Source organism: Triticum urartu, chromosome 5A (genome assembly GCF_056163025.1).
Source record: "Triticum urartu cultivar PI428250 chromosome 5A, HENAU_Tu73, whole genome shotgun sequence".
NCBI lineage: Eukaryota > Viridiplantae > Streptophyta > Magnoliopsida > Poales > Poaceae > Triticum > Triticum urartu.
In genome coordinates, this window is record NC_141877.1 from 442,657,531 (window position 1) to 442,680,121 (window position 22,591).

Here is a 22,591-nt window from a genome sequence, read left to right on the forward strand (position 1 = left end):
AATTTTGACCGAATATCTTTTACAAAACGTTTAAAAGAGGGCGTCTGAGGGCGGTGGCTGGGAACCCGATCGCCCCCATGGCGAAAAAATCACGGGTTTACCCCCAAGCGGTGCATTTTCTAGCCTCCCCGGGGGGCGAACGGCTGGAGATGCTCTAACGTAAGGCGAGAGGCTAATCTTTGTGCCGGTTGAGCTAGTCGTACTAGAAGAAGATGCTTGTGGATTAATTTTAATCCTAGATTCCTCACATCTTTGTGCTATCTTCTTTGCCAACATTTCGAATCAGTTGTATTAAGCTATATAACGGGACCATTCTTGAGTGTGATAAATACACGAGGCACTACTTTTGGAGGGGTAAAGACTTGGAAAAGAAAAACCCTCCCTTGGCAACTTGGGGCCGCATTTGTAAACCGAACTATCAAGGAGGGGTTTGCATTCTAAAATTTGCAGCTCAGAATGATACTTTGCTATTAAAAATGGTACATAAATTCCTCAATTGCCAAAATATTCCGTGGGTTAAATTAGTATGGGAGTTTTATTACCAATCAGGGCTACCTCCTGAACAATTTGCCAACTTTTCCTTTTGGTGGAAAGACTGCTTGAAGCAATTGGGAACTTACAAAACTCATGCTCCATGTTTGCTTGGAAATGGCAGGGCCGTGTCCTTCTGGACGGACCCCTGGCAGAGACAAAGTTAACAATTTGTCTGGTCACACCTTTTTTTCTTTTGCAAAGAGCCTACATTTGTCTATGCATCAAGCTCCTCCACTTGAAGATGTTGTGTCACTTTTCCACCTACCTTTGTCAGTAGAGGCATTTTCACAATTTCAACAATTGGAAATTCTGTAAGATGGCATAGCCCTTGGTGATGACCCTAATTCTTGGCAATTCCCAACAAACACTTAGCATCTCAAGGTGGACCAAGCATATAAACTCCTGATTGGGGATTCCGTACCAACTTTTGCTATTTCCTGGCTTAAAACTTGTGATCAACTCAAGCACAAAATATTTTTTGGCTCCTTCTGAATGATCGATTGAACACCAGGCAGCTTCTACAGAGGAAGATTTTCTTAATTTAGATTACGCTTGTGTCATGTATGACCAATTTGTTTTGAAGTCAAGGGATCCTCTCTTCTTCCACTGTCCATTTACAAGGGCAGATCCAGCGTAGGGTCGTGTAGGGGCGACCGCCCCGGGTAAAGTTTTAGAACCTAGGGTACCCCTACTGCTTTGGCCAGTAGCCGCATGGGAGGCAGATATGCTTTCCTGTACGTTTTGGTTGGAGGTGAGGTACTGAGGTCGAGCAGGAAGGAAGACGAGAAGAAAAGAAAATGATTCGTTTGTTTCTTGTGAGATGGGCCTATGAGGTAAGAAGTAAAGCCCAATTAAACAGAAGCCCCTTTTTTATCTCTATACACAGCCGTATCCAATTCCCTCTAATTTTCAATCGATCAAATACCTAGCATCAAGCAATGTCTCAAAATACCTAGCATCAAGCGATTACACTCGCGCCGCCTTGCTGTGGCGCTCCCCAGCTCCAAGTCCAACCGCTCGTGCCGTCCGCACGGACAACAATGCCATTGGCTCCATCACGTGCGGGAAAATATCCGGTGCACCAGAGCTTGTGGTGCTACCGGTGCATCAAACTTAGATTGTACTTTTCAAATGTTCAAAAATATTGAAAAAAAAAGTTTAGCACACTCACACAACATTAATGTAGGTTGTCATAAAATTTCAAGTCAAAATTCGAAACATAACTCGAAAAACAAAACTGACAAATTCAACACTGAGTAGTACATAACATAACTTGGGCTTTAGATTTGGCCCATTATCACACTGATGTCAAATTTATCTTTTTTGCATCTCAAAAAATATTTCAAATTTTTATACGAAATGTTGTGATATCATACATTGATTCTGGGTTAACATGCAAGATTTTTTCCCCAGATTTTTTAAAATATTCTATGACATCTGGTGCACCGGTAGCACCACAAGTGCGGGTGCACCGGATACATCGCCCCAATAGAAACATCCAGCGAGCGGCCAACACATGCAGCAGGTTCGTTCGCTATCCCCTAATCTTCTCCTCTTTTGTCATATCATTCTTTAATTTCTTATCACACTGGTCTAGTTCTTGAAAGTTGATTATTGAAGATTAATTACGAAATTTGATGTTTTGGGAACTTAAGAAGAAGAAGCGGCTTGATTCTTTTCTCAGAGTAATTAGTCCAGACCGTCAGTTTGTGATAAAGAATGGAAGATTCAACCAGCGTGTGTCCAGTTAGACTTTATATGATTTTTCTATTGCATATATAGTTTTCTTGCCTAGTTCTCTGAGAATGAAACTAATTTGAGCAATTAACTGTGTTGATTGTATTGCCTGAATGCAACTACTTCATCCATTAATCTTCTCGATTATCTTATTTGATTGCGTCGTGTCCTTGTTTTTTTTCCTTTAAAAAGTCCGTCCCAGGTAACTTCAAATCCTAGATCCGCCGCTATATTTACTAAAATTTACTAGAGGAACATCTGCCCCACTTGGTCAGTTTTGTTAGTTGGGATACAAGATCAAGTTGGCAACCTCAGAAATTTATTGACTCTGCCATTTGCTATGTACATCACCATTCCGATTGCATGGGTACTTGGAATACTAGGAATGCTTTCATCTGTACGGCAACTGCACCAAGTCTTTATGCTTGCAGAAGACACTTCAAGGAAGAGTTGCAATGGCTGGTGTTACAGGCCGAACGGAAGTCCTATAGATCCCTAGCAGACTAGGTGCCTAATTTCAGATAAGCAATTTACTTGCTCGTTCTATCCTCTGTTGTAATTGTTGATGTAACTTTCTGCAGCTCTAGCCTTTAGGCCTTTGTTGGTCAGTTCGCTTTCATTTGCTTATTTCTTCTTCCTTTTTGCTATACATGGATTTGGCTTTATGAGAAAATATATAAAAATATAATGCGGGAAGAGATTCATATAGTTTCGGGTAAAAAACGTATATGCCAACGCCTACAATTAACACGTGCATGGAGATCATACCATGACGCACACACGTATTAGTTGTGTGCATTTGATGGAGAATGTAAATTTTGGCAAATTGCATCAAACAGAAGTACACAATACTGGGATTTTTCCTCATATATGATTCTAAATTTACGGTTATGAACTTGGCCTAACATTTCGGGGTACTCCATTGGTCTCTAGCATAATATACTTTTAACTTTGAAATATGTACGCGTATGCGTGCCCTCGCTAGAATAGTAAGGCACAAGCCCTACTGTGTAATTTTTTTAATTCATGAACATGTAATAAAAGCCAAATAAAAAAGGACAGTGCAAAAAGAGATATGGAAAATAAACTAAGGAGAACTATCTAACTGAGAATCAAGGCTCTCTGATGTCTTTTGTTTGGCATCATGTCTTACAAGGTGGAGGTTCCCTTTTGTGTTTCTTTTTCGGGAGGCAATGATAGGAGTTCCTTTCTTCAATATCTTGCCGTTCTCATCCCATGATAAATATGTCCATGGAAATATTCCTTGATAATTCCTGGCTTGAGAAAATGCATTCATTAATGAATGATATATAGGCCCCTTATTACTGGAGTGACAACAAGCTTGGGCAAAGAGCAGCCCCTGAACAGATCAATGTGAGTTTCTTCAAAGTATGAGGTACACAAGACACGGTTCTAATTTGAAAGATGGAAGGATTTTCTATCCACCTGATCCATGGTATTTATTTTCTCATGGAGCGATAACCAGAATAGGATCTTATGCTTCAGTTGACATGCATTTTTCTAGAGCCATTTAGACACGAAGTGTGCTTCCTTTTTTGGCCTAAAGGCCTTGCGCATTTTCAAAGATGAGTAGTTTGGAAATTTTCAGGAGTGTGCACATCTATCAGTAGAATTGTTTCTCACTATGCCAGTTATAGGATACCTTGAAGGGTGTTAAATTACCGAAAAGCCTGAACAGACATGGCCGATAGAAGCAATTCTCTAGTGCCTTCTCATTTAACTTCATGAAATAAGCTAGAACCCCTATTGTTCACACAAATGTATTAGTTTGTTAAAAATCATATGTTGGTGTTTGGTCAACTTACTTTTATATGGCTAATGGAATATGCATTATCTGGTCTTGTATTAAGCTAAAGCCATTTTCAGTTGAAAAGTAAATGGCTTGGAACGTTCCGTTACCATGGAAGGAGTACACATGCCCGCTTACCCATTATAATCCTTGAAAGAAAGAGCGGATATTTGACGACGAACAAAACAAAGAACAAAGAGGATAATTCAAGGAAAAACTACTTGAACGCCTCATACACTCTAGAATTCCCAGCTAATTGCAACTAAATTGGGCAAGCGTACTACACAACTTTCATTGGGATATTTGTTAGCTCAAGATATTTCCATGAAATAGACACAACACATATACATCTACATAGATGGATATGCTTTTGTCATGTTTTTATGCTTAGTTCGATTTGGATAAAATCTAGTTTAATGAAATGTTGAAAATATGAGCACATAGTTTCCATCAAAAATAAGGTTCTACTTTAGGACTAGCGTATTTCTAATATTTAACATTTGAATCTTAACACTATTAATATTACTAGCGGTTAATGGTGTGAAGTACAATATGGTAAGATTTCTTAATATTGTGTGTTACAGGTAGCAAGAATAAAAATTATATACTACATTTAGTGGTGTAATGATCCATGAACAAGTAGAATTGTTTTGTATAAATATGTAATAGCCATTAATTTTCACTCGGCTAGGAGAGAAGATGCAACATAGCTACTAGGTGTCCCTCATAACATGTGCCTAGTTTGTAGTGAAGGCCGCACGCTCGTCATGCGTGTCAATCAATAACCCGACTTGATGAGAGCCTCTGTGGACTCGTTTATGACGCACACAAGTCTTTTCTTATGCAGATAACACTTGGGGAAATTACGAGTCTTAGAAATACTGAAAGCACAAGAAATCATAGATCACAAGTTTATGTCACGTTGATTGGTGAAATGAGATATGAAAAGAAAGTTAAAATTCTTACCATATGCTTGACCGCAGACTTAGTGATCTCGCAGACAGAGAAAGGTATGTCAGGTTTGTTCTTGCTGACTTGCTTCTCGAGAAAATTCCAGCTCCTAGGTGATACACCCACACAGTCGACGTAAAAGATGTACCTTTCGAACGGTACTTCCCCCTGAATATAAAGACCTACAAGAAAGAAAAATAAATTTTGGAGAGTAATACATTGTTGCATACATGAATTCAATGTTATCCATATATAACTTTACCCCTTCTTGCCCCAATGCATCTGCTGTAGTCATTAACTTCAGCTTCATATTCAGAATCAGACGGACCACTGCAGTAGATTTTATCACCACTGTTCTGCTCCTCATCATCACTGAATTTCATGTTTTCTACTTTGGTTGGCATGGGAACCTGTAAATGGCATTAACAAATTACAGTCAAGATATATCGAGTTGTATATATTTTGCATCTCATCAAGTATTGTTAACAAATTTAAACAATCCACACATCCGCTGTTGCACACTGCCTCAAGTATTGTTATATTAAGTTTTCATAGATGAAATTTTCTGAAGTTTTTAAAACTTGTCAAAAGTATTCAAAAGTGAGTTTGTTTCAAAGCCCTCGCCACAAGGAACACTAATATGCAAATGAAATATAAATTTATCTTTCACTCGGAAAATATAATAGATTTAAATTTACAAGTCAAAAGAAAAAGAGGTGGGTGCGTGGAGAGCCAAAAGTTGTATGGAAGCTGCATGATCATACATATAGTAGTTAAACTCAGTTGGATGCATGCTTGCCCCCGTGTCACAAACTCTCTCTCTCTCTCTCTCTCTCTCTCTCTCTCTCTCGCAAATCTGAGTTCCTATACTGTCAATGTGTCGATGCATATTCTGATTTGCTTTCTGCACTGAAATACAGTAACACGACAGCACTTAACATTAACCGGATGGAAAGCAGCTCTTCCATGGATGATTCACCGATTTGTTCGAGTCGGCGTTCGGGCGGCGGCATGTGTGCATGCAGTTATTCACCGATTTGTTTGAGTCGGGGCTCCTATCTATCTATGGTATGCCGGGCTGGGCAGGCGGGCAGACATGAAGCGAGGAAGAAGGGGAACCGTGGAATCCGATTAAATGGCCTGAAAAACGCGGTGCCGGTTTGTTACGCAAGGACAGCTTCTCCTGTATTGAGATAGGCCTGCAATTACACCTAGCCTTTCGACCACAATTCAACATGCACAAAAGTGTATAGGTAGCAACACGTATGGCATGTACGTACATCTGCCTTTCCTTACTCTTTTACTGTCAGGTTACTGGTGTCGGTGGAAATGGAGCAAATGGTAATAATTGGTGTCGTGTGCCAGTTTCAAGAGGACAGTAATACGAGATATGATGCGGCCTCCATCTTGGAGTAGTTATCATCATGCATGCGTGGTGATCTCGGGCGTGTATCAATCACAAGTCGCGCGTATCATGCATAGAAGTGTCATTCACTTCAGTTTCCCCTGGCACTAGATACTGTGCTGAGAATGACAGGAGCGAGCTCCGAACAAAGGTCATTGTCGCCTCAATGGAGTTTTGAGGTCATTGTCAACATACGGTTTTCATTAGCTAACGTCATAATCAGAAGGCCTACTGCATGGTGCAGCATCCCATTCACTACCGGACTCGCGGACTATGCCTACGGCCCAGGGCCGTCGGCATAGGTCCTGAGAGTGATACTGTGCTGAGAGTGATACCAGCGAGTTCCGAACAAAGGTCATTGTCGCCTCAATGGAATCTTAAGGTCACTGTCAGCATAAGTTTTCGTTAGCTCACATCAGAATCAGAAGCAACCCTGCATGCTGCACGATCCCATCTCAGATATGAGTATAGCCTTCTCGTGGATTGTACTATGGTAAACCGAAAGATAGAGCATCCCTCTCGAGGGTCCTCAAAAAGTTGCCATGAAAACTACTCAAGATGGCCAACGCATTCCATCGGCAGCGACGCATGCTGTGCACTGCACAGGCTATAAATACAGCTACCCATGGACATACCATGCAGTGCAAGGCGCAGTCGATCGAGCAGCTACTAGCTAGCAGCGATCAAGCCAAGCTACACAAGGACATGGGTGCGCTTGGCCTCCTCCTCGTGATGGCAGCAGCCATGGTAGCGGCGGCGGCGGCAGCAGCAGCAACGGCGAGCGCTCCTCGCCCCTTCTTCGTGTTCGGCGACTCCCTGGTGGACAGCGGCAACAACAACTACCTGGCCACCACGGCGCGGGCCGACTCGCCGCCCTACGGCCTCGACTACCCGACCCACCGCGCCACGGGCCGCTTCTCCAACGGCCTCAACGTCCCTGACATCATCAGCGAGCACCTCGGGGCCAAGCCCGTGCTGCCCTACCTCAGCCCCCACCTCGACGGCCACAAGCTGCTCGGCGGCGCCAACTTCGCGTCCGCCGGCGTCGGCATCCTCAACGACACCGGCATCCAGTTTGTAAGCTCAGTCAGCTACTTCGTACCTCTCCTCTTGTAGCACCTGCCTCAAATTGCAAACACAAGCAACGAACGAACGCGTTGCAGGTGAACATCATCCGTATCCAGAAGCAGCTGCGCTACTTCGAGCAGTACCAGAGCAGGGTGCGGCGGCTGATCGGCGAGCCGGCGACGCAGCGGCTGGTGCGGAGCGCGCTGGTGCTCATCACGCTCGGCGGCAACGACTTCGTTAACAACTACTACCTGCTGCCCTTCTCCGCCAGGTCCCGCCAGTTCGCGCTCCCGGACTACGTGCGCTACCTCATCGCCGAGTACAAGACCATCCTCCAGCAGCTCCACGGCCTGGGCGCCCGCCGCGTCCTCGTCACCGGCTCCGGCCCGATCGGCTGCGCGCCGGCGGAGCTCGCCACGCGGAGCGCCAACGGCGAGTGCGACCTGGAGCTGCAGCGCGCCGCCGCGCTCTACAACCCGCAGCTGGTGCAGATGACCAAGGACCTCAACGCGCAGTTCGGCGCCGACGTGTTCGTCGCCGTCAACGCGTACCGGATGCACATGGACTTCATCTCCGCCCCGGCGGCGTACGGCTTCGTCACGTCCAAGGTGGCGTGCTGCGGCCAGGGCCCGTACAACGGCGTGGGGCTGTGCACCGCCATGTCCAGCGTCTGCCCCGACCGCTCCCTCTACGCCTTCTGGGACAACTTCCACCCCACCGAGAGGGCCAACCGCATCATCGTCAGCCAGTTCATGGCCGGCTCCCCGGACTACATGCACCCGCTCAACCTCTCCACCATCCTCGCCATGGACGCCGCCGCAATGCCATAATCCATTACCCTACTATTTTTCTCTAAGTGTGCCAGTGCATCCGTGTGCACTAAAAATTATCTGCGTGATTTTTATTTATCATCCTCTGCCATGTCTAGCAGAGTATCCGTCCTCTTAATTCGACCGAGTAGTCAATAAAAATAATAAAGCAACTATGTTATTTTTTGTTGATCATCCTTTGCCTGATTTTATTTTATATCTCGAAAATTCTGCCTCCAATCATATTAACTATGATCAGTCACTGGATATAAGAAATGATCCCAAATGGAAACACCTGGGGACAGTATAGAGTATACCACTCTGTTCTGTAGCATTTCCAGTACAGGAACCACTCCTGCAATATTATAAGAAGTGATCCCAAATGGAAAGGCAACTCAAGTGTAATCAAGACACAGAGTAATCAATGTGGCTTTCAGTGTCTACCGCTGAGGGCGAGGCTATCGTTGTGGTATTGTCTCCGGTGTTGGAGATCATGCCCGACCTTGAGAAGCTAGTGCGGCATTGCTTTGCCTCTATCAGTGGAGTAGGGATGAAAATAGGGTTTGTTTAGGACACATTTAGATGTGACATAATTATGTCACATCTAACCTGATGTCAATTATGTTTGTGATTTATTTTTTTTGTTCTAGTTTTTTTTTGTTTCTTGTTGTTATGTATTTGTGAGAGCTTAGATATAGAAAACATCTAGATGTGAATTAGGCAAACTGATGAAAATAAAGCGTAAACTTTTAGCTTTTCTGGTGGGAAATGGAAACAGAGAAGGAAAATGAAAAAGAAAACAGAAATGGAAGATATTCGCATATGGCTATTTTATAGCCCAACAAACACACAATGAGAAGAATTGCTCATGTGTGGCCCTACTACTACTACTACCGTGAGCAGTAGCGTAGCAAGGATGTTGGCACGCCCCGGGCCAGCTTCAGGGCACTGTGACTACAGTATGGTACAGTACACGACTCTAGGAATAAACAAGCCTAGGTTTTAGGCTCACGCCCCGGGCCAAGGCTAGGGTGGCCTGGGGCCTATCTACGCCCCTAAACGTGAGTGTGTCACTGGAGCATTATTGTGATTTGAGTTGCACTACCATGCAAGTGCTTTTGGTTGCTTGATGCCTTCAAGTTTTTATGTTGCCAAAGTTTAAAATATTGTTGGTTTTCTTGTGTTTTTTCTATGCCGCTTTTGTGTCCATGTCCGCTCGGTATTCGCTTTGTTTTCATTTTTGGTAATATTTGTTTCCTTATTATTTTTGGGTTTCTGCACCCAATTTCGCCTATTTCCGCTCTATTTTCATCCTACAGTGGGGCATACAAATGTGGACTTGCCGGCGACCTAATGTGTGGTTTAGGATTTTCCTTTGTCATGGGAGCAGGTGCACACGAACACGCCTAGGCCATTGTGCCTTTCGCTCAAACTCCACCCCATCAGCAAATAATGTTGATTCTCTCTTCGCAAAAGAACTTTGCGATGTGCTAAACAACTTGGAGGTTCCTAGCCCTGGATTGGGAAGGGTGGTTGCTTGCCTCCTGATGGGAACGACAATCAGGGGGTGAAACAATAAGGTGGGCAATTCGAAGGAAATATGCCCTAGAGGCAATAATAAAGTTACTATTTATTTCCTTATATCATGATAAAAGTTTATTATTCATGCTAGAATTGTATTAACCAGAAACATAATACATGTGTGAATACATAGACAAACAGAGTGTCACTAGTATGCCTCTACTTGACTAGCTCGTTAATCAAAGATGGTTATGTTTCCTAACCATGGACAAAGAGTTGTTATTTGATTAACGGGATCACATCATTAGTTGAATGATCTGATTGACATGACCATTCCACTAGCTTAGCACCCGATCATTTAGTATGTTGCTATTGCTTTCTTCATGACTTATACATGTTCCTATGACTATGAGATTATGCAACTCCCGTTTGCCAGAGGAACACTTTGTGTGCTACCAAACGTCACAACGTAACTGGGTGATTATAAAGGAGCTCTACAGGTGTCTCCAAAGGTACATGTTGGGTTGGCGTATTTCGAGATTAGGATTTGTCACTCCGATTGTCGGAGAGGTATCTCTGGACCCTCTCGGTAATGCACATCACTTAAGCCTTGCAAGCATTGCAACTAATGAGTTAGTTGCGGGATGATGTATTACAGAACGAGTAAAGAGACTTGTCGGTAACGATATTGAACTAGGTATAGGATACCGACGATCGAATCTCGGGCAAGTAACATACCGATGACAAAGGGAACAACGTATGTTGTTATGCGGTCTGACCGATAAAAGATCTTCGTAGAATATGTAGGAACCAATATGGGCATCCAGGTCCCGCTATTGGTTATTGACCGGAGACGTGTCTCGGTCATGTCTACATTGTTCTCGAACCCGTAGGGTCCGCACGCTTAAGGTTTCGATGACAGTTATATTATGAGTTTATGCGTTTTGATGTACCGAAGGTTGTTCGGAGTCCCAGATGTGATCACAGACATGACGAGGAGTCTTGAAATGGTCGAGACATAAAGATTGATATATTGGAAGCCTATGTTTGGATATCGGAAGTGTTCCGGGTGAAATCGGGATTTTACCGGATTACCGGGAGGTTACCGGAACCCCCCGGGAGGTATATGGGCCTTAGTGGGCCTTAGTGGAAGAAAGGAGAGGTGGCCAGAGATGGGCCGCGCGCCCCTCCCCCCCTTGATCCGAATAGGACAAGGAGAGGGGGCCGGCCCCCCTTCCTCCTCTCTCTCTCCTCTTTCCCCCCTCCGCGAATCCTATTCCAACTAGGAAAGGGGGGGAGTAGGACTCCTCCTGGCGCGCCTCCTCTTGGCCGGCCGCCCCCCCTTTGAGCCTTTATATACGGAGGCAGGGGCACCCCCTAGAGACACAAGTTGATCCACGTGATCATATTCTTAGCCGTGTGCGGTGCCCCCTTCCACCATAGTCCTCGATAATATTGTAGCGGTGCTTAGGCGAAGCCCTGCGACAGTAGTACATCAAGATCGTCACCACGCCGTCGTGCTGACGGAACTCTTCCCTGACACTTTGCTGGATCGGAGTCCGGGGATCATCATCGAGCTGAACGTGTGCTAGAACTCGGAGGTGCCATAGTTTCGGTGCTTGATCGGTCGGGCCGTGAAGACGTACGACTACATCAACCAAGTTAACGCTTCCGTTGTCGATCTACAAGGGTACGTAGATCACACTCTCCCCCTCTCATTGCTATGCATCACCATGATCTTGCGTGTGTGTAGGAAATTCTTTTGAAATTACTATGAATCCCAACAGTGGCATCCGAGCCTAGGTTTTATATGTTGATGTTATATGCACGAGTAGAACACAAGTGAGTTGTGGGCGATATAAGTCATACTGCTTACCAGCATGTCATACTTTGGTTCGGCGGTATTGTTGGACGAAGCGGCCCGGACCGACATTACGCGTACGCTTACGCGAGACCGGTTCTCCCGACGTGCTTTGCACATAGGTGGCTTGCGGGTGACAGTTTCTCCAATTTTAGTTGAACCAAGTGTGGCTACGCCCGGTCCTTGTGAAGGTTAAAACAGCACCAACTTGACAAACTATCGTTGTGGTTTTGATGCGTAGGTAAGATTGGTTCTTGCTTAAGCCCGTAGCAGCCACGTAAAACATGCAATAACAAAGTAGAGGACGTCTAACTTGTTTTTGCAGGGCATGTTGTGATGTGATATGGTCAAGACATGATGCTAAATTTTATTGTATGAGATGATCATGTTTTGTAACCGAGTTATCGGCAACTGGTAGGAGCCATATGGTTGTCGCTTTATTGTATGCAATGCAATCGCGCTGTAATGCTTTACTTTATCACTAAGCGGTAGCGATAGTCGTGGAAGCATAAGATTGGCGAGACGACAACGATGCTACGATGGAGATCAAGGTATCGCGTCGGTAACGATGGTGATCATGACGGTGCTTCGGAGATGGAGATCACAAGCACAAGATGATGATGGCCATATCATATCACTTATATTGATTGCATGTGATGTTTATCTTTTATGCATCTTATCTTGCTTTGATTGACGGTAGCATTATAAGATGATCTCTCACTAAATTATCAAGAAGTGTTCTCCCTGAGTATGCACCATTGCGAAAGTTCTTCGTGCTAAGACACCACGTGATGATCGGGTGTGATAGGCTCTACGTTCAAATACAACGGGTGCAAAACAGTTGCATACGCGGAATACTCAGGTTATACTTGACGAGCCAAGCACATACAGATATGGCCTCGGAACACGGAGACCGAAAGGTCGAGCGTGAATCATATAGTAGATATGATCAACATAGTGATGTTCACCAATGAAACTACTCCATATCACGTGATGATCGGACATGGTTTAGTTGATTTGGATCACGCAATCACTTAGAGGATTAGAGGGATGTCTATCTAAGTGAGAGTTCTTTAAGTAATATGATTAATTGAACCTAAATTTATCATGAACTTAGTACCTGATAGTATCTTGCTTGTTTATGTATGATTGTAGATAAATGGCCCGTGCTGTTGTTCCGTTGAATTTTAATGCGTTCCTTGAGAAAGCAAAGTTGAAAGATGATGATAGCAATTACACGGACTGGGTCCGTAACTTGAGGATTATCCTCATTGCTGCACAGAAGAATTACGTCCTGGAAGCACCACTGGGTGCCAGGCCTGCTGCTGGAGCAACACCAGATGTTGTGAACGTCTGACAGAGCAAAGCTGATGACTACTCGATAGTTCAGTGTGCCATGCTTTACGGCTTAGAACCGGGACTTCAACGACGTTTTGAACGTCATGGAGCATATGAGATGTTCCAGGAGTTGAAGTTAATATTTCAAGCAAATGCCCGGATTGAGAGATATGAAGTCTTCAATAAGTTCTATAGCTGCAAGATGGAGGAGAACAGTTCTGTCAGTGAGCATATACTCAAAATGTCTGGGTATAATAATCACTTGATTCAAATGGGAGTTAATCTTCCAGATGATTGCGTCATTGACAGAATTCTCCAATCATTGTCACCAAGCTACAAGAGCTTCGTGATGAACTATAATATGCAAGGGATGAATAAGACTATTCCCGAGCTCTTCGCAATGCTGAAAGCTGCGGAGGTAGAAATCAAAAAGGAGCATCAAGTGTTGATGGTCAACAAGACCACTAGTTTCAAGAAAAAGGGCAAAGGGAAGAAGAAGGGGAACTTCAAGAAGAACAGCAAGGAAGTTGTTGCTCAAGAGAAGAAACCCAAGTCTGGACCTAAGCCTGAAACTGAGTGCTTCTACTGCAAGCAGACTGGTCACTAGAAGCGGAACTGCCCCAAGTATTTGGCGGATAAGAAGGATGGCAAGGTGAACAAAGGTATATGTGATATACATGTTATTGATGTGTACCTTACTAATGCTCGCAGTAGCACATGGGTATTTGATACTGGTTCTGTTGCTAATATTTGCAAATCGAAACAGGGACTACGAATTAAGCGAAGATTGGCTAAGGACGAGGTGATGATGCGCGTGGGAAACGGTTCCAAAGTCGATGTGATCGCGGTCGGCACGCTACCTCTACATCTACCTTCGGGATTAATATTAGACCTAAATAATTGTTATTTGGTGCCAGCGTTAAGCATGAACATTATATCTGGATCTTGTTTGATGCGAGACGGTTATTCATTTAAATCAAAGAATAATGGTTGTTCTATTTATATGAGTAATATCTTTTATGGTCATGCACCCTTGAAGAGTGGTCTATTCTTATTGAATCTCGATAGTAGTAACACACATATTCATAATGTTGAAGCCAAAAGATGTAGAGTTGATAATGATAGTGCAACTTATTTGTGGCACTGCCGTTTAGGTCATATCGGTGTAAAGCGCATGAAGAAACTCCATACTGATGGACTTTTGGAACCACTTGATTATGAATCACTTGGTACTTGCGAACCGTGCCTCATGGGCAAGATGACTAAAACGCCGTTCTCCGGTACTATGGAGAGAGCAACAGATTTGTTGGAAATCATACATACAGATGTATGTGGTGCGATGAATATTGAGACTCGTGGCGGATATCGTTATTTTCTCACCTTCACAGATGACTTAAGCAGATATGGGTATATCTACTTAATAAAACATAAGTCTGAAACGTTTGAAAAGTTCAAAGAATTTCAGAGTGAAGTTGAAAATCATCGTAACAAGAAAATAAAGTTTCTACGATCTGATCGTGAAGGAGAATATTTGAGTTACGAGTTTGGTGTACATTTGAAACAATGCGGAATAGTTTCGCAACTCACGCCACTCGGAACACCGCAGCGTAATGGTGTGTCCGAACGTCGTAATCGTACTTTACTAGATATGGTGCGATCTATGATGTCTCTTACTGATTTACCGCTATCGTTTTGGGGTTATGCTTTGGAGACAGCCGCATTCACATTAAATAGGGCACCATCAAAATCCGTTGAGACGACGCCTTATGAACTATGGTTTGGCAAGAAACCAAAGTTGTCGTTTCTGAAAGTTTGGGGCTGCGATGCTTATGTGAAAAAGCTTCAACCTGATAAGCTCGAACCCAAATCGGAGAAATGTGTCTTTATAGGATATCCAAAGGAGACTATTGGATACACCTTCTATCACAGATCCGAAGGCAAGACTTTTGTTGCTAAGCTCGGAAACTTTCTAGAGAAGGAGTTTCTCTCGAAAGAAGTGAGTGGGAGGAAAGTAGAACTTGACGAGGTAACTGTACCTGCTCCCTTATTGGAAAGTAGTGCATCACAGAAAACTGTTTCTGTGACACCTACACCAATAAGTGAGGAAGCTAATGATAATGATCATGAAACTTCAGAACAAGATACTACTGAACCTCGTAGATCAAGCAGAGTGAGATCTGCGCCAGAGTGGTACGGTAATCCAGTTCTGAAAGTCATGCTACTAGATCATGATGAACCTACGAACTATGAAGAAGCGATGGTGAGCCCAGATTCCACAAAATGGTTTGAAGCCATGAAATCTGAGATGGGATCCATGTATGAGAACAAAGTGTGGACTTTGGTTGACTTGCCCAATGATCGGCAAGCAATTGAGAATAAATGGATCTTCAAGAAGAAGACTGACGCCGATGGTAATATTACTGTCTACAAAGCTCGACTTGTCGCAAAAGGGTTTCAACAAGTTCAAGGGGTTGACTACGATGAGACCTTCTCACCCGTAGCGATGCTTAAGTCTGTCCGAATCATGTTAGCAATTGCCGCATTTTATGATTATGAAATTTGGCAGATGGATGTCAAAACTGCATTCCTGAATGGATTTCTGGAAGAAGAGTTGTATATGATGCAACCGGAAGGTTTTGTCGATCCAAAGGGAGCTAACAAAGTGTGCAAGCTCCAGCGATCCATTTATGGACTGGTGCAAGCCTCTCGGAGTTGGAATAAACGCTTTGATAGTGTGATCAAAGCATTTGGTTTTATACAGACTTTTGGAGAAGGCTGTATTTACAAGAAAGTGAGTGGGAGCTCCGTAGCATTTCTGATATTATATGTGGATACATATTACTGATTGGAAATGATATAGAATTTCTGGATAACATAAAGGGATACTTGAATAAGAGTTTTTCAATAAAAGACCTCGATGAAGCTGCTTACATATTAGGCATAAAGATCTATAGAGATAGATCAAGACGTTTAATTGGACTTTCACAAAGCACATACCTTGACAAGATTTTGAAGAAGTTCAAAATGGATCAAGCAAAGAAAGGGTTCTTGCCTGTGTTACAAGGTGTGAAGTTGAGTCAGACTCAATGCCCGACCACTGCAGAAGATAGAGAGAAAATGAAAGATGTTCCCTATGCTTCAGCCATAGGCTCTATCATGTATGCAATGCTGTGTACCAGACATGATTTGTGCCTTGCTGTAAGTCTAGCAGGGAGGTACCAAAGTAATCCAGGAGTGGATCACTGGACAGCGGTCAAGAACATCCTGAAGTACCTGAAAAGGACTAAGGATATGTTTCTCGTATATGGAGGTGACAAAGAGCTCATCGTAAACGGTTACGTTGATGCAAGCTTTGACACTGATCCGGACGATTCTAAATCGCAAATCGGATACGTGTTTACATTAAACGGTGGAGCTGTCAGTTGGTGTAGTTCTAAACAGAGCGTCGTGGCGGGATCTACGTGTGAAGCGGAATACATAGCTGCTTCGGAAGCAGCGAATGAAGGAGTCTGGATGAAGGAGTTCATATCCGATCTAGGTGTCATACCTAATGCATCGGGTCCAATGAAAATCTTTTGTGACAATACTGGTGCAATTACCTTAGCGAAGGAATCCAGATTTCACAAGAGAACCAAGCACATCAAGAGACGCTTCAATTCCATCCGGGATCTAGTCCAGGTGGGAGACATAGAGATTTGCAAGATACATACGGATCTGAATGTTGCAGACCCGTTGACTAAGCCTCTTCCACGAGCAAAACATGATCAGCACCAAGGCTCCATGGGTGTTAGAATCATTACTGTGTAATCTAGATTATTGACTCTAGTGCAAGTGGGAGACTGAAGGAAATATGCCCTAGAGGCAATAATAAAGTTATTATTTATTTCCTTATATCATGATAAAAGTTTATTATTCATGCTAGAATTGTATTAACCGGAAACATAATACATGTGTGAATACATAGACAAACAGAGTGTCACTAGTATGCCTCTACTTGACTAGCTCGTTAATCAAAGATGGTTATGTTTCCTAACCATGGACAAAGAGTTGTTATTTGATTAACAGGATCACATCATTAGTTGAATGATCTGATTGACATGACCCATTCCACTAGCTTAGCACCCGATCATTTAGTATGTTGCTATTGATTTCTTCATGACTTATACATGTTCCTATGACTATGAGATTATGCAACTCCCGTTTGCCATAGGAACACTTTGTGTGCTACCAAATGTCACAACGTAACTGGGTGATTATAAAGGAGCTCTACAGGTGTGACGCCCCCGATTTAATCGTACACTAATCATACACGCAAACGTGTACGATCAAGATCAGGGACTCACGGGAAGATATCACAACACAACTCTACAAATAAAATAAGTCATACAAGCATCATATTACAAGCCAGGGGCCTCGAGGGCTCGAATACAAGAGCTCGATCATAGACGAGTCAGCGGAAGCAACAATATCTGAGTACAGACATAAGTTAAACAAGTTTGCCTTAAGAAGGCTAGCACAAACTGGGATACAGATCAAAAGAGGCGCAGGCCTCCTGCCTGGGATCCTCCTAACTACTCCTGGTCGTCGTCAGCGGGCATCACGTAGTAGTAGGCACCTCCGGTGTAGGGGTCGTCGTCGACGGTGGCGTCTGGCTCCTGGGCTCCAACATCTGGTTGCGACAACCAGGTAGAAGGGATAGAGGGAAAAGAAGGAGAAAGCAACCGTGAGTACTCATCCAAAGTACTCGCAAGCAAGAAGCTACACTACATATGCATGGGTATCAAATGGAGTAAGGGCCATATCGGTGGTCTGAACTGCAGAAAGCCAGAATAAGAGGGGGATAGCTAATCCTTTCGAAGACTACGCTTCTGGTAGCCTCCGTCTTGCAGCATGTAGAAGGGAGTAGATTGAAGTCCTCCAAGTATCGTCGCATAGCATAATCCTAACCGATGATCCTCCCCTCGTCGCCCTGTGAGAGAGCGATCACCGGTTGTATCTGGCACTTGGAAGGGTGTGTTTTATTATGTATCCGGTTCTAGTTGTCATAAGGTCAAGGTACAACTCCAAGTCGTCCTGTTACCGAAGATCACGGCTATTCGAATAGATTAACTTCCCTTCAGGGGTGCACCACATACCCCAACACGCTCGATCCCATTTGGCCGGACACACTTTCCTGGGTCATGCCCGGCCTCGGAAGATCAACACGTCGCAGCCCCACCTAGACCAACAGAGAGGTCAGCACGCCGGTCTAAACCTAAGCGCACAGGGGTCTGGGCCCATCGCCCTTAGCACACCTGCACGTTGCGTACGCGGCCGGAAGCAGAACTAGCCCCCTTAATACAAGAGCAGGCTTACGTTCCAATCCGGCGCGCGCCACTCAGTCGCTGACGTCACGAAGGCTTCGGCTGATACCACGACGCCGGGATACCCATAACTACTCCCGCGTAGATGGTTAGTGCGTATAGGCCAAATGGCCAAACTCAGATCAAATACCCAGATCTCGTTAAGCGTGTTAAGTATCCGCGAACGTCGACCAGGGCCAGGCCCACCTCTCTCCTAGGTGGTCGGAACCTGCCCTGTCGCTCCGCCTCAAAGATCCACTCGCGGGTGCTCCTCAAGCCGACCCGTCTTTAGTCACCACATGTATCATGTATAAAGTATATAGTATATACCCGTGATCAACTCCCGAGTGATCACGGCCCGATAGTATAGCATGGCAGACGGACAAGGATGTAGGGCCACTGATGAAAAACTAGCATCCTATACTAAGCATTAGGATTGCAGGTAAGGTAACAACAGTAGTAGCAAGGACAGGCTATGCATCAGTATAGGATTAACGGGAAGCAGTAACATGCTACACTACTCTAATGCAAGCAGTATAGAGAAGAGTAGGCGATATCTGGTGATCAAAGGGGGGGCTTGCCTGGTTGCTCTGGCAAGAGAGAGGGATCGTCAACTCCGTAGTCGTACTGGGTAGCAGCGGCGTCGGTCCCGGTGTCTAGCGAGAGAAGAGGGGGGAGAAACAATAAATATTTAAGCAAACAGATGCATAGCGATGCATGACATGACAAGTAGCGGTGCTAGGGGTGCCCTATCGCGGTATGAGGTGATACCGGTGAAGGGGGGGAAACATCCGGGAGAGTATCCCCGGTGTTTCGCGTTTTCGCACAGATGAAACAGAGGGGGAAAGTTGCGTGTTCGCTATGCTAGGGATGCGTAGCGGGCGAACGGACTGCGTATTCAAATTCGTCTCGTCGTTCTGAGCAACTTTCATGTACAAAGTTTTTTCATCCGAGCTACGGTTTATTTTATACTAATTTTAAAAGATTAAAATCATTTTTAGTATTTAGTTAATTATTTTAATTAAACATTATCCAGAACAGTGCACGCTGACGTCAGCATGACGTCAGCAGTCAACAGGGAGTTGACTGGGTCAATCTGACGTGTGGGTCCCGCATGTCATACTCTGTTTACTCTAATTAGGGTTTCACTAATCTAATTACTATTTAATTAAACTAACTAGTTAATTAGATTAATTAAACATGATTGATTAACTTAATTAATTAATTAATTAGTTAATTAATTAATTAATTAATTAATACCTATTTATTTATTTATTTATTTTTGTTCTCTTTTTTTTTAAACGTTCTCAGGGTGGGCCCCCCATGTCATATGCCCAGGGGGCCTAACGGGCGCACGGGTAAGCAGGCACTGGGCGTGTGCGCTGCCCAGACCACACGGGCGCACGCCCAGGGCCGCGGCCACGGCCACTGTAGGGTCGGGTACGCGCCGGCCGGCGAGCAAGGGGCCGCGGGCGAGGAGCAGCAACGCCGGTGAACGGAGGCGGTGGTCGGAGCAACTGCAGGGGAGCCGGGGCGGGCTCGTCGGCGTGAGGCGCGTCACGGGGCGCCAGCGGGGTGCCGGCCCAGGCGCGACGCGCGGGGTGGTGCACGCGCGGTGGTGCTGCGGGTCGTTGCGGGGCCGCACGGCGATGCAGCGGCGGAACGACGCGATGCGCGGCGCACGCAGCGGGGCAGCAGCAGCAGGGCTGCCCGGCGGAGCGGACGCGGAGGGAGCCGAGCGGGCGCGTCCGAACGAGGTGGGGCACGGGCGCAGGCAGGGGGCGCGGGCGCGGCCAGGGCGGCCGGCGCGCGTGCGGGCATCGGTGAGCGAGGCCATGGCCGAAGTGGCCGGAGCAGGAGAGAAGGAGGAGATGCCGGGGCCTCACCACGGGGCCGTGGGGTCTATGCAGCGGTGCTCGGGGAGGTTGACGGGGACGGAGAGGTAGCAGTCCGGCGGGGAGGGGGAGGCAGGCCGACGAGTCGAGGAGGCCCTCGAGCGGCAGCGGATGGGGCGCGGTCGTCGGGGCTCGGGGTGGCGTGGGGCGATGGCAACGGCACGGCGGCGTCCAGAGGAGTACGGGGAGCGCGGTGGCGGTGGCGATGGTGAACGGCGGCGGGGCGACGGGGATCGACGGCGGCGTCGGGCGCGCCGCCCAGATCCAGAACGGGGAAGGGGGAGGAGAGGCGTGTGAGGGGGTGTCGGGCACGAGGCGCTTCGCCTCTGGGCGTGCGGCGGCGCGAGGGATGGCGAGGGGAGTGAGGGGGTCGAGTGGGAGGAGTGGGGAGCCAGCTAGGGTTAGGTCTCAGGGGGGTGGGGATAAGGTGCGGCCGGCTGGGCCGGCCCGTTCGGACGGCGAAGGCCAGCTGGGCCACTTGGCCCAGCGGGGGGGGGGGGGGGGGGGTTCTGTTTTTTTTTTGTTTGACCTTTTCTTTTTTTCTATTTTTCTTTTCTGTTTTCTTTTAGCTCCTAATTATTTTAGTTTCTTTAAAATACCAGGTTAGCACCTAACTTAGTATCATCAAAATAGGCCACTGCCAAACCTAGTTTGGACCCAAAATAAATTAGTATAATGTATTTTTATTTTTCAAAAGCAATTAAATTATTAGTTTAGCCACTGTTTTTAATTAGTTTAGGGCACTTAAACACTTTGTAAAAGGTTTGTTCCACCACAAAATCTAGTTAGGGATCATTTGCCACATGATGAACATTTTAGTTTGATGTTTGAAAACTTTTATTGTTTCCTTGATTTTGACTTTGAATTTGAGTCGGTTTTGGCCTAACGGTAGATTATCAATAGTAACCGGGGTGACGTGGCATGATTATCGTTGGATTACTGTAGCTTGATTACCCGGGCGTTACAACAGGTGTCTCCAAAGGTACATATTGGGTTGGCGTATTTCGAGATTAGGATTTGTCACTCCGATTGTCGGAGAGGTATCTCTGGGCCCTCTCGGTAATGCACATCACTTAAGCCTTGCAAGCATTGCAACTAATGAGTTAGTTGCGGGATGGTGTATTACAGAACGAGTAAAGAGACTTGTAGGTAACGATATTGAACTAGGTATAGGATACCGACGATCGAATCTCGGGCAAGTAACATACCGATGACAAAGGGAACAACGTATGTTGTTATGCGGTCTGACCGATAAAAGATCTTCGTAGAATATGTAGGAACCAATATGGGCATCCAGGTCCTGCTATTGGTTATTGACCGGAGACGTGTCTCGGTCATGTCTACATTGTTCTCGAACCCATAGGGTCCGCACGCTTAAGGTTTCGATGACAGTTATATTATGAGTTTATGCGTTTTGATGTACCGAAGGTTGTTCGGAGTCCCAGATGTGATCACGGACATGACGAGGAGTCTCGAAATGGTCGAGACATAAAGATTGATATATTGGAAGCCTATGTTTGGATATCGGAAGTGTTCCGGGTGAAATCGGGATTTTACCGGATTACCGAGAGGTTACCGGAACCCCCCGGGAGGTATATGGGCCTTAGTGGGCCTTAGTGGAAGAGAGGAGAGGTGGCCAGAGATGGGCCGCGCGCCCCTCCCGCCCTTGGTCCGAATAGGACAAGGAGAGGGGGCCGGCCCCCCTTCCTCCTCTCTCTCCTCTTTCCCCCCTCCGCGAATCCTCTTTCCCCCCTCCTGGCGCGCCTCCTCTTGGCCGGCCGTCCCCCCCTTTGAGCCTTTATATACGGAGGCAGGGGCACCCCCTAGAGACACAAGTTGATCCACGTGATCATATTCTTAGCCATGTGCGGTGCCCCCTTCCACCATAGTCCTCGATAATATTGTAGTGGTGCTTAGGCGAAGCCCTGCGACAGTAGTACATCAAGATCGTCACCACGCCGTCATGCTGACGGAACTCTTCCCCGACACTTTGCTGGATCGGAGTCCGGGGATCGTCGTCGAGCTGAACGTGTGCTAGAACTCGGAGGTGCCGTAGTTTCGGTGCTTGATCGGTCGGGCCGTGAAGACGTACGACTACATCAACCAAGTTAACGCTTCCGTTGTCGATCTACAAGGGTACGTAGATCACACTCTCCCCCTCTCGTTGCTATGCATCACCATGATCTTGCGTGTGCGTAGATTTTTTTTTAAATTACTACGAATCCCAACACAATTGCCCTCCGACCAGCATCCAGAAGGAGAAACCACTCATGCTTGATGGATGATCTTCGGGTTCATGGCTCGTCCTCATGGTTTTGGT

The 22,591-nt window shown here is 45.7% G+C and overlaps 1 protein-coding gene across 1 annotated transcript; it reads left to right on the forward strand.

Annotated features, from left to right (window-relative positions):
- The first annotated feature begins 7,073 nt into the window (after positions 1 to 7,073).
- LOC125556156 (GDSL esterase/lipase At5g33370-like) lies at positions 7,074 to 8,516 on the forward strand. Its single transcript, XM_048718941.2, has 2 exons — positions 7,074 to 7,514; positions 7,601 to 8,516. The coding sequence occupies exons 1-2, from the start codon at positions 7,074 to 7,076 to the stop codon at positions 8,333 to 8,335; spliced, it is 1,176 nt and encodes a 391-aa protein (XP_048574898.2). The 3' UTR covers positions 8,336 to 8,516.
- Positions 8,517 to 22,591: the final 14,075 nt, after the last annotated feature.

Excerpts from the sequence above, each read along its gene's own strand:
- LOC125556156 (XM_048718941.2), top strand. The coding sequence starts at position 7,074 with ATGCAGTGCAAGGCGCAGTCGATCGAGCAGCTACTAGCTAGCAGCGAT. Across the intron at positions 7,515-7,600 it reads ACGACACCGGCATCCAGTTT|GTGAACATCATCCGTATCCA; the intron begins GTAAGCTCAGTC and ends AACGCGTTGCAG.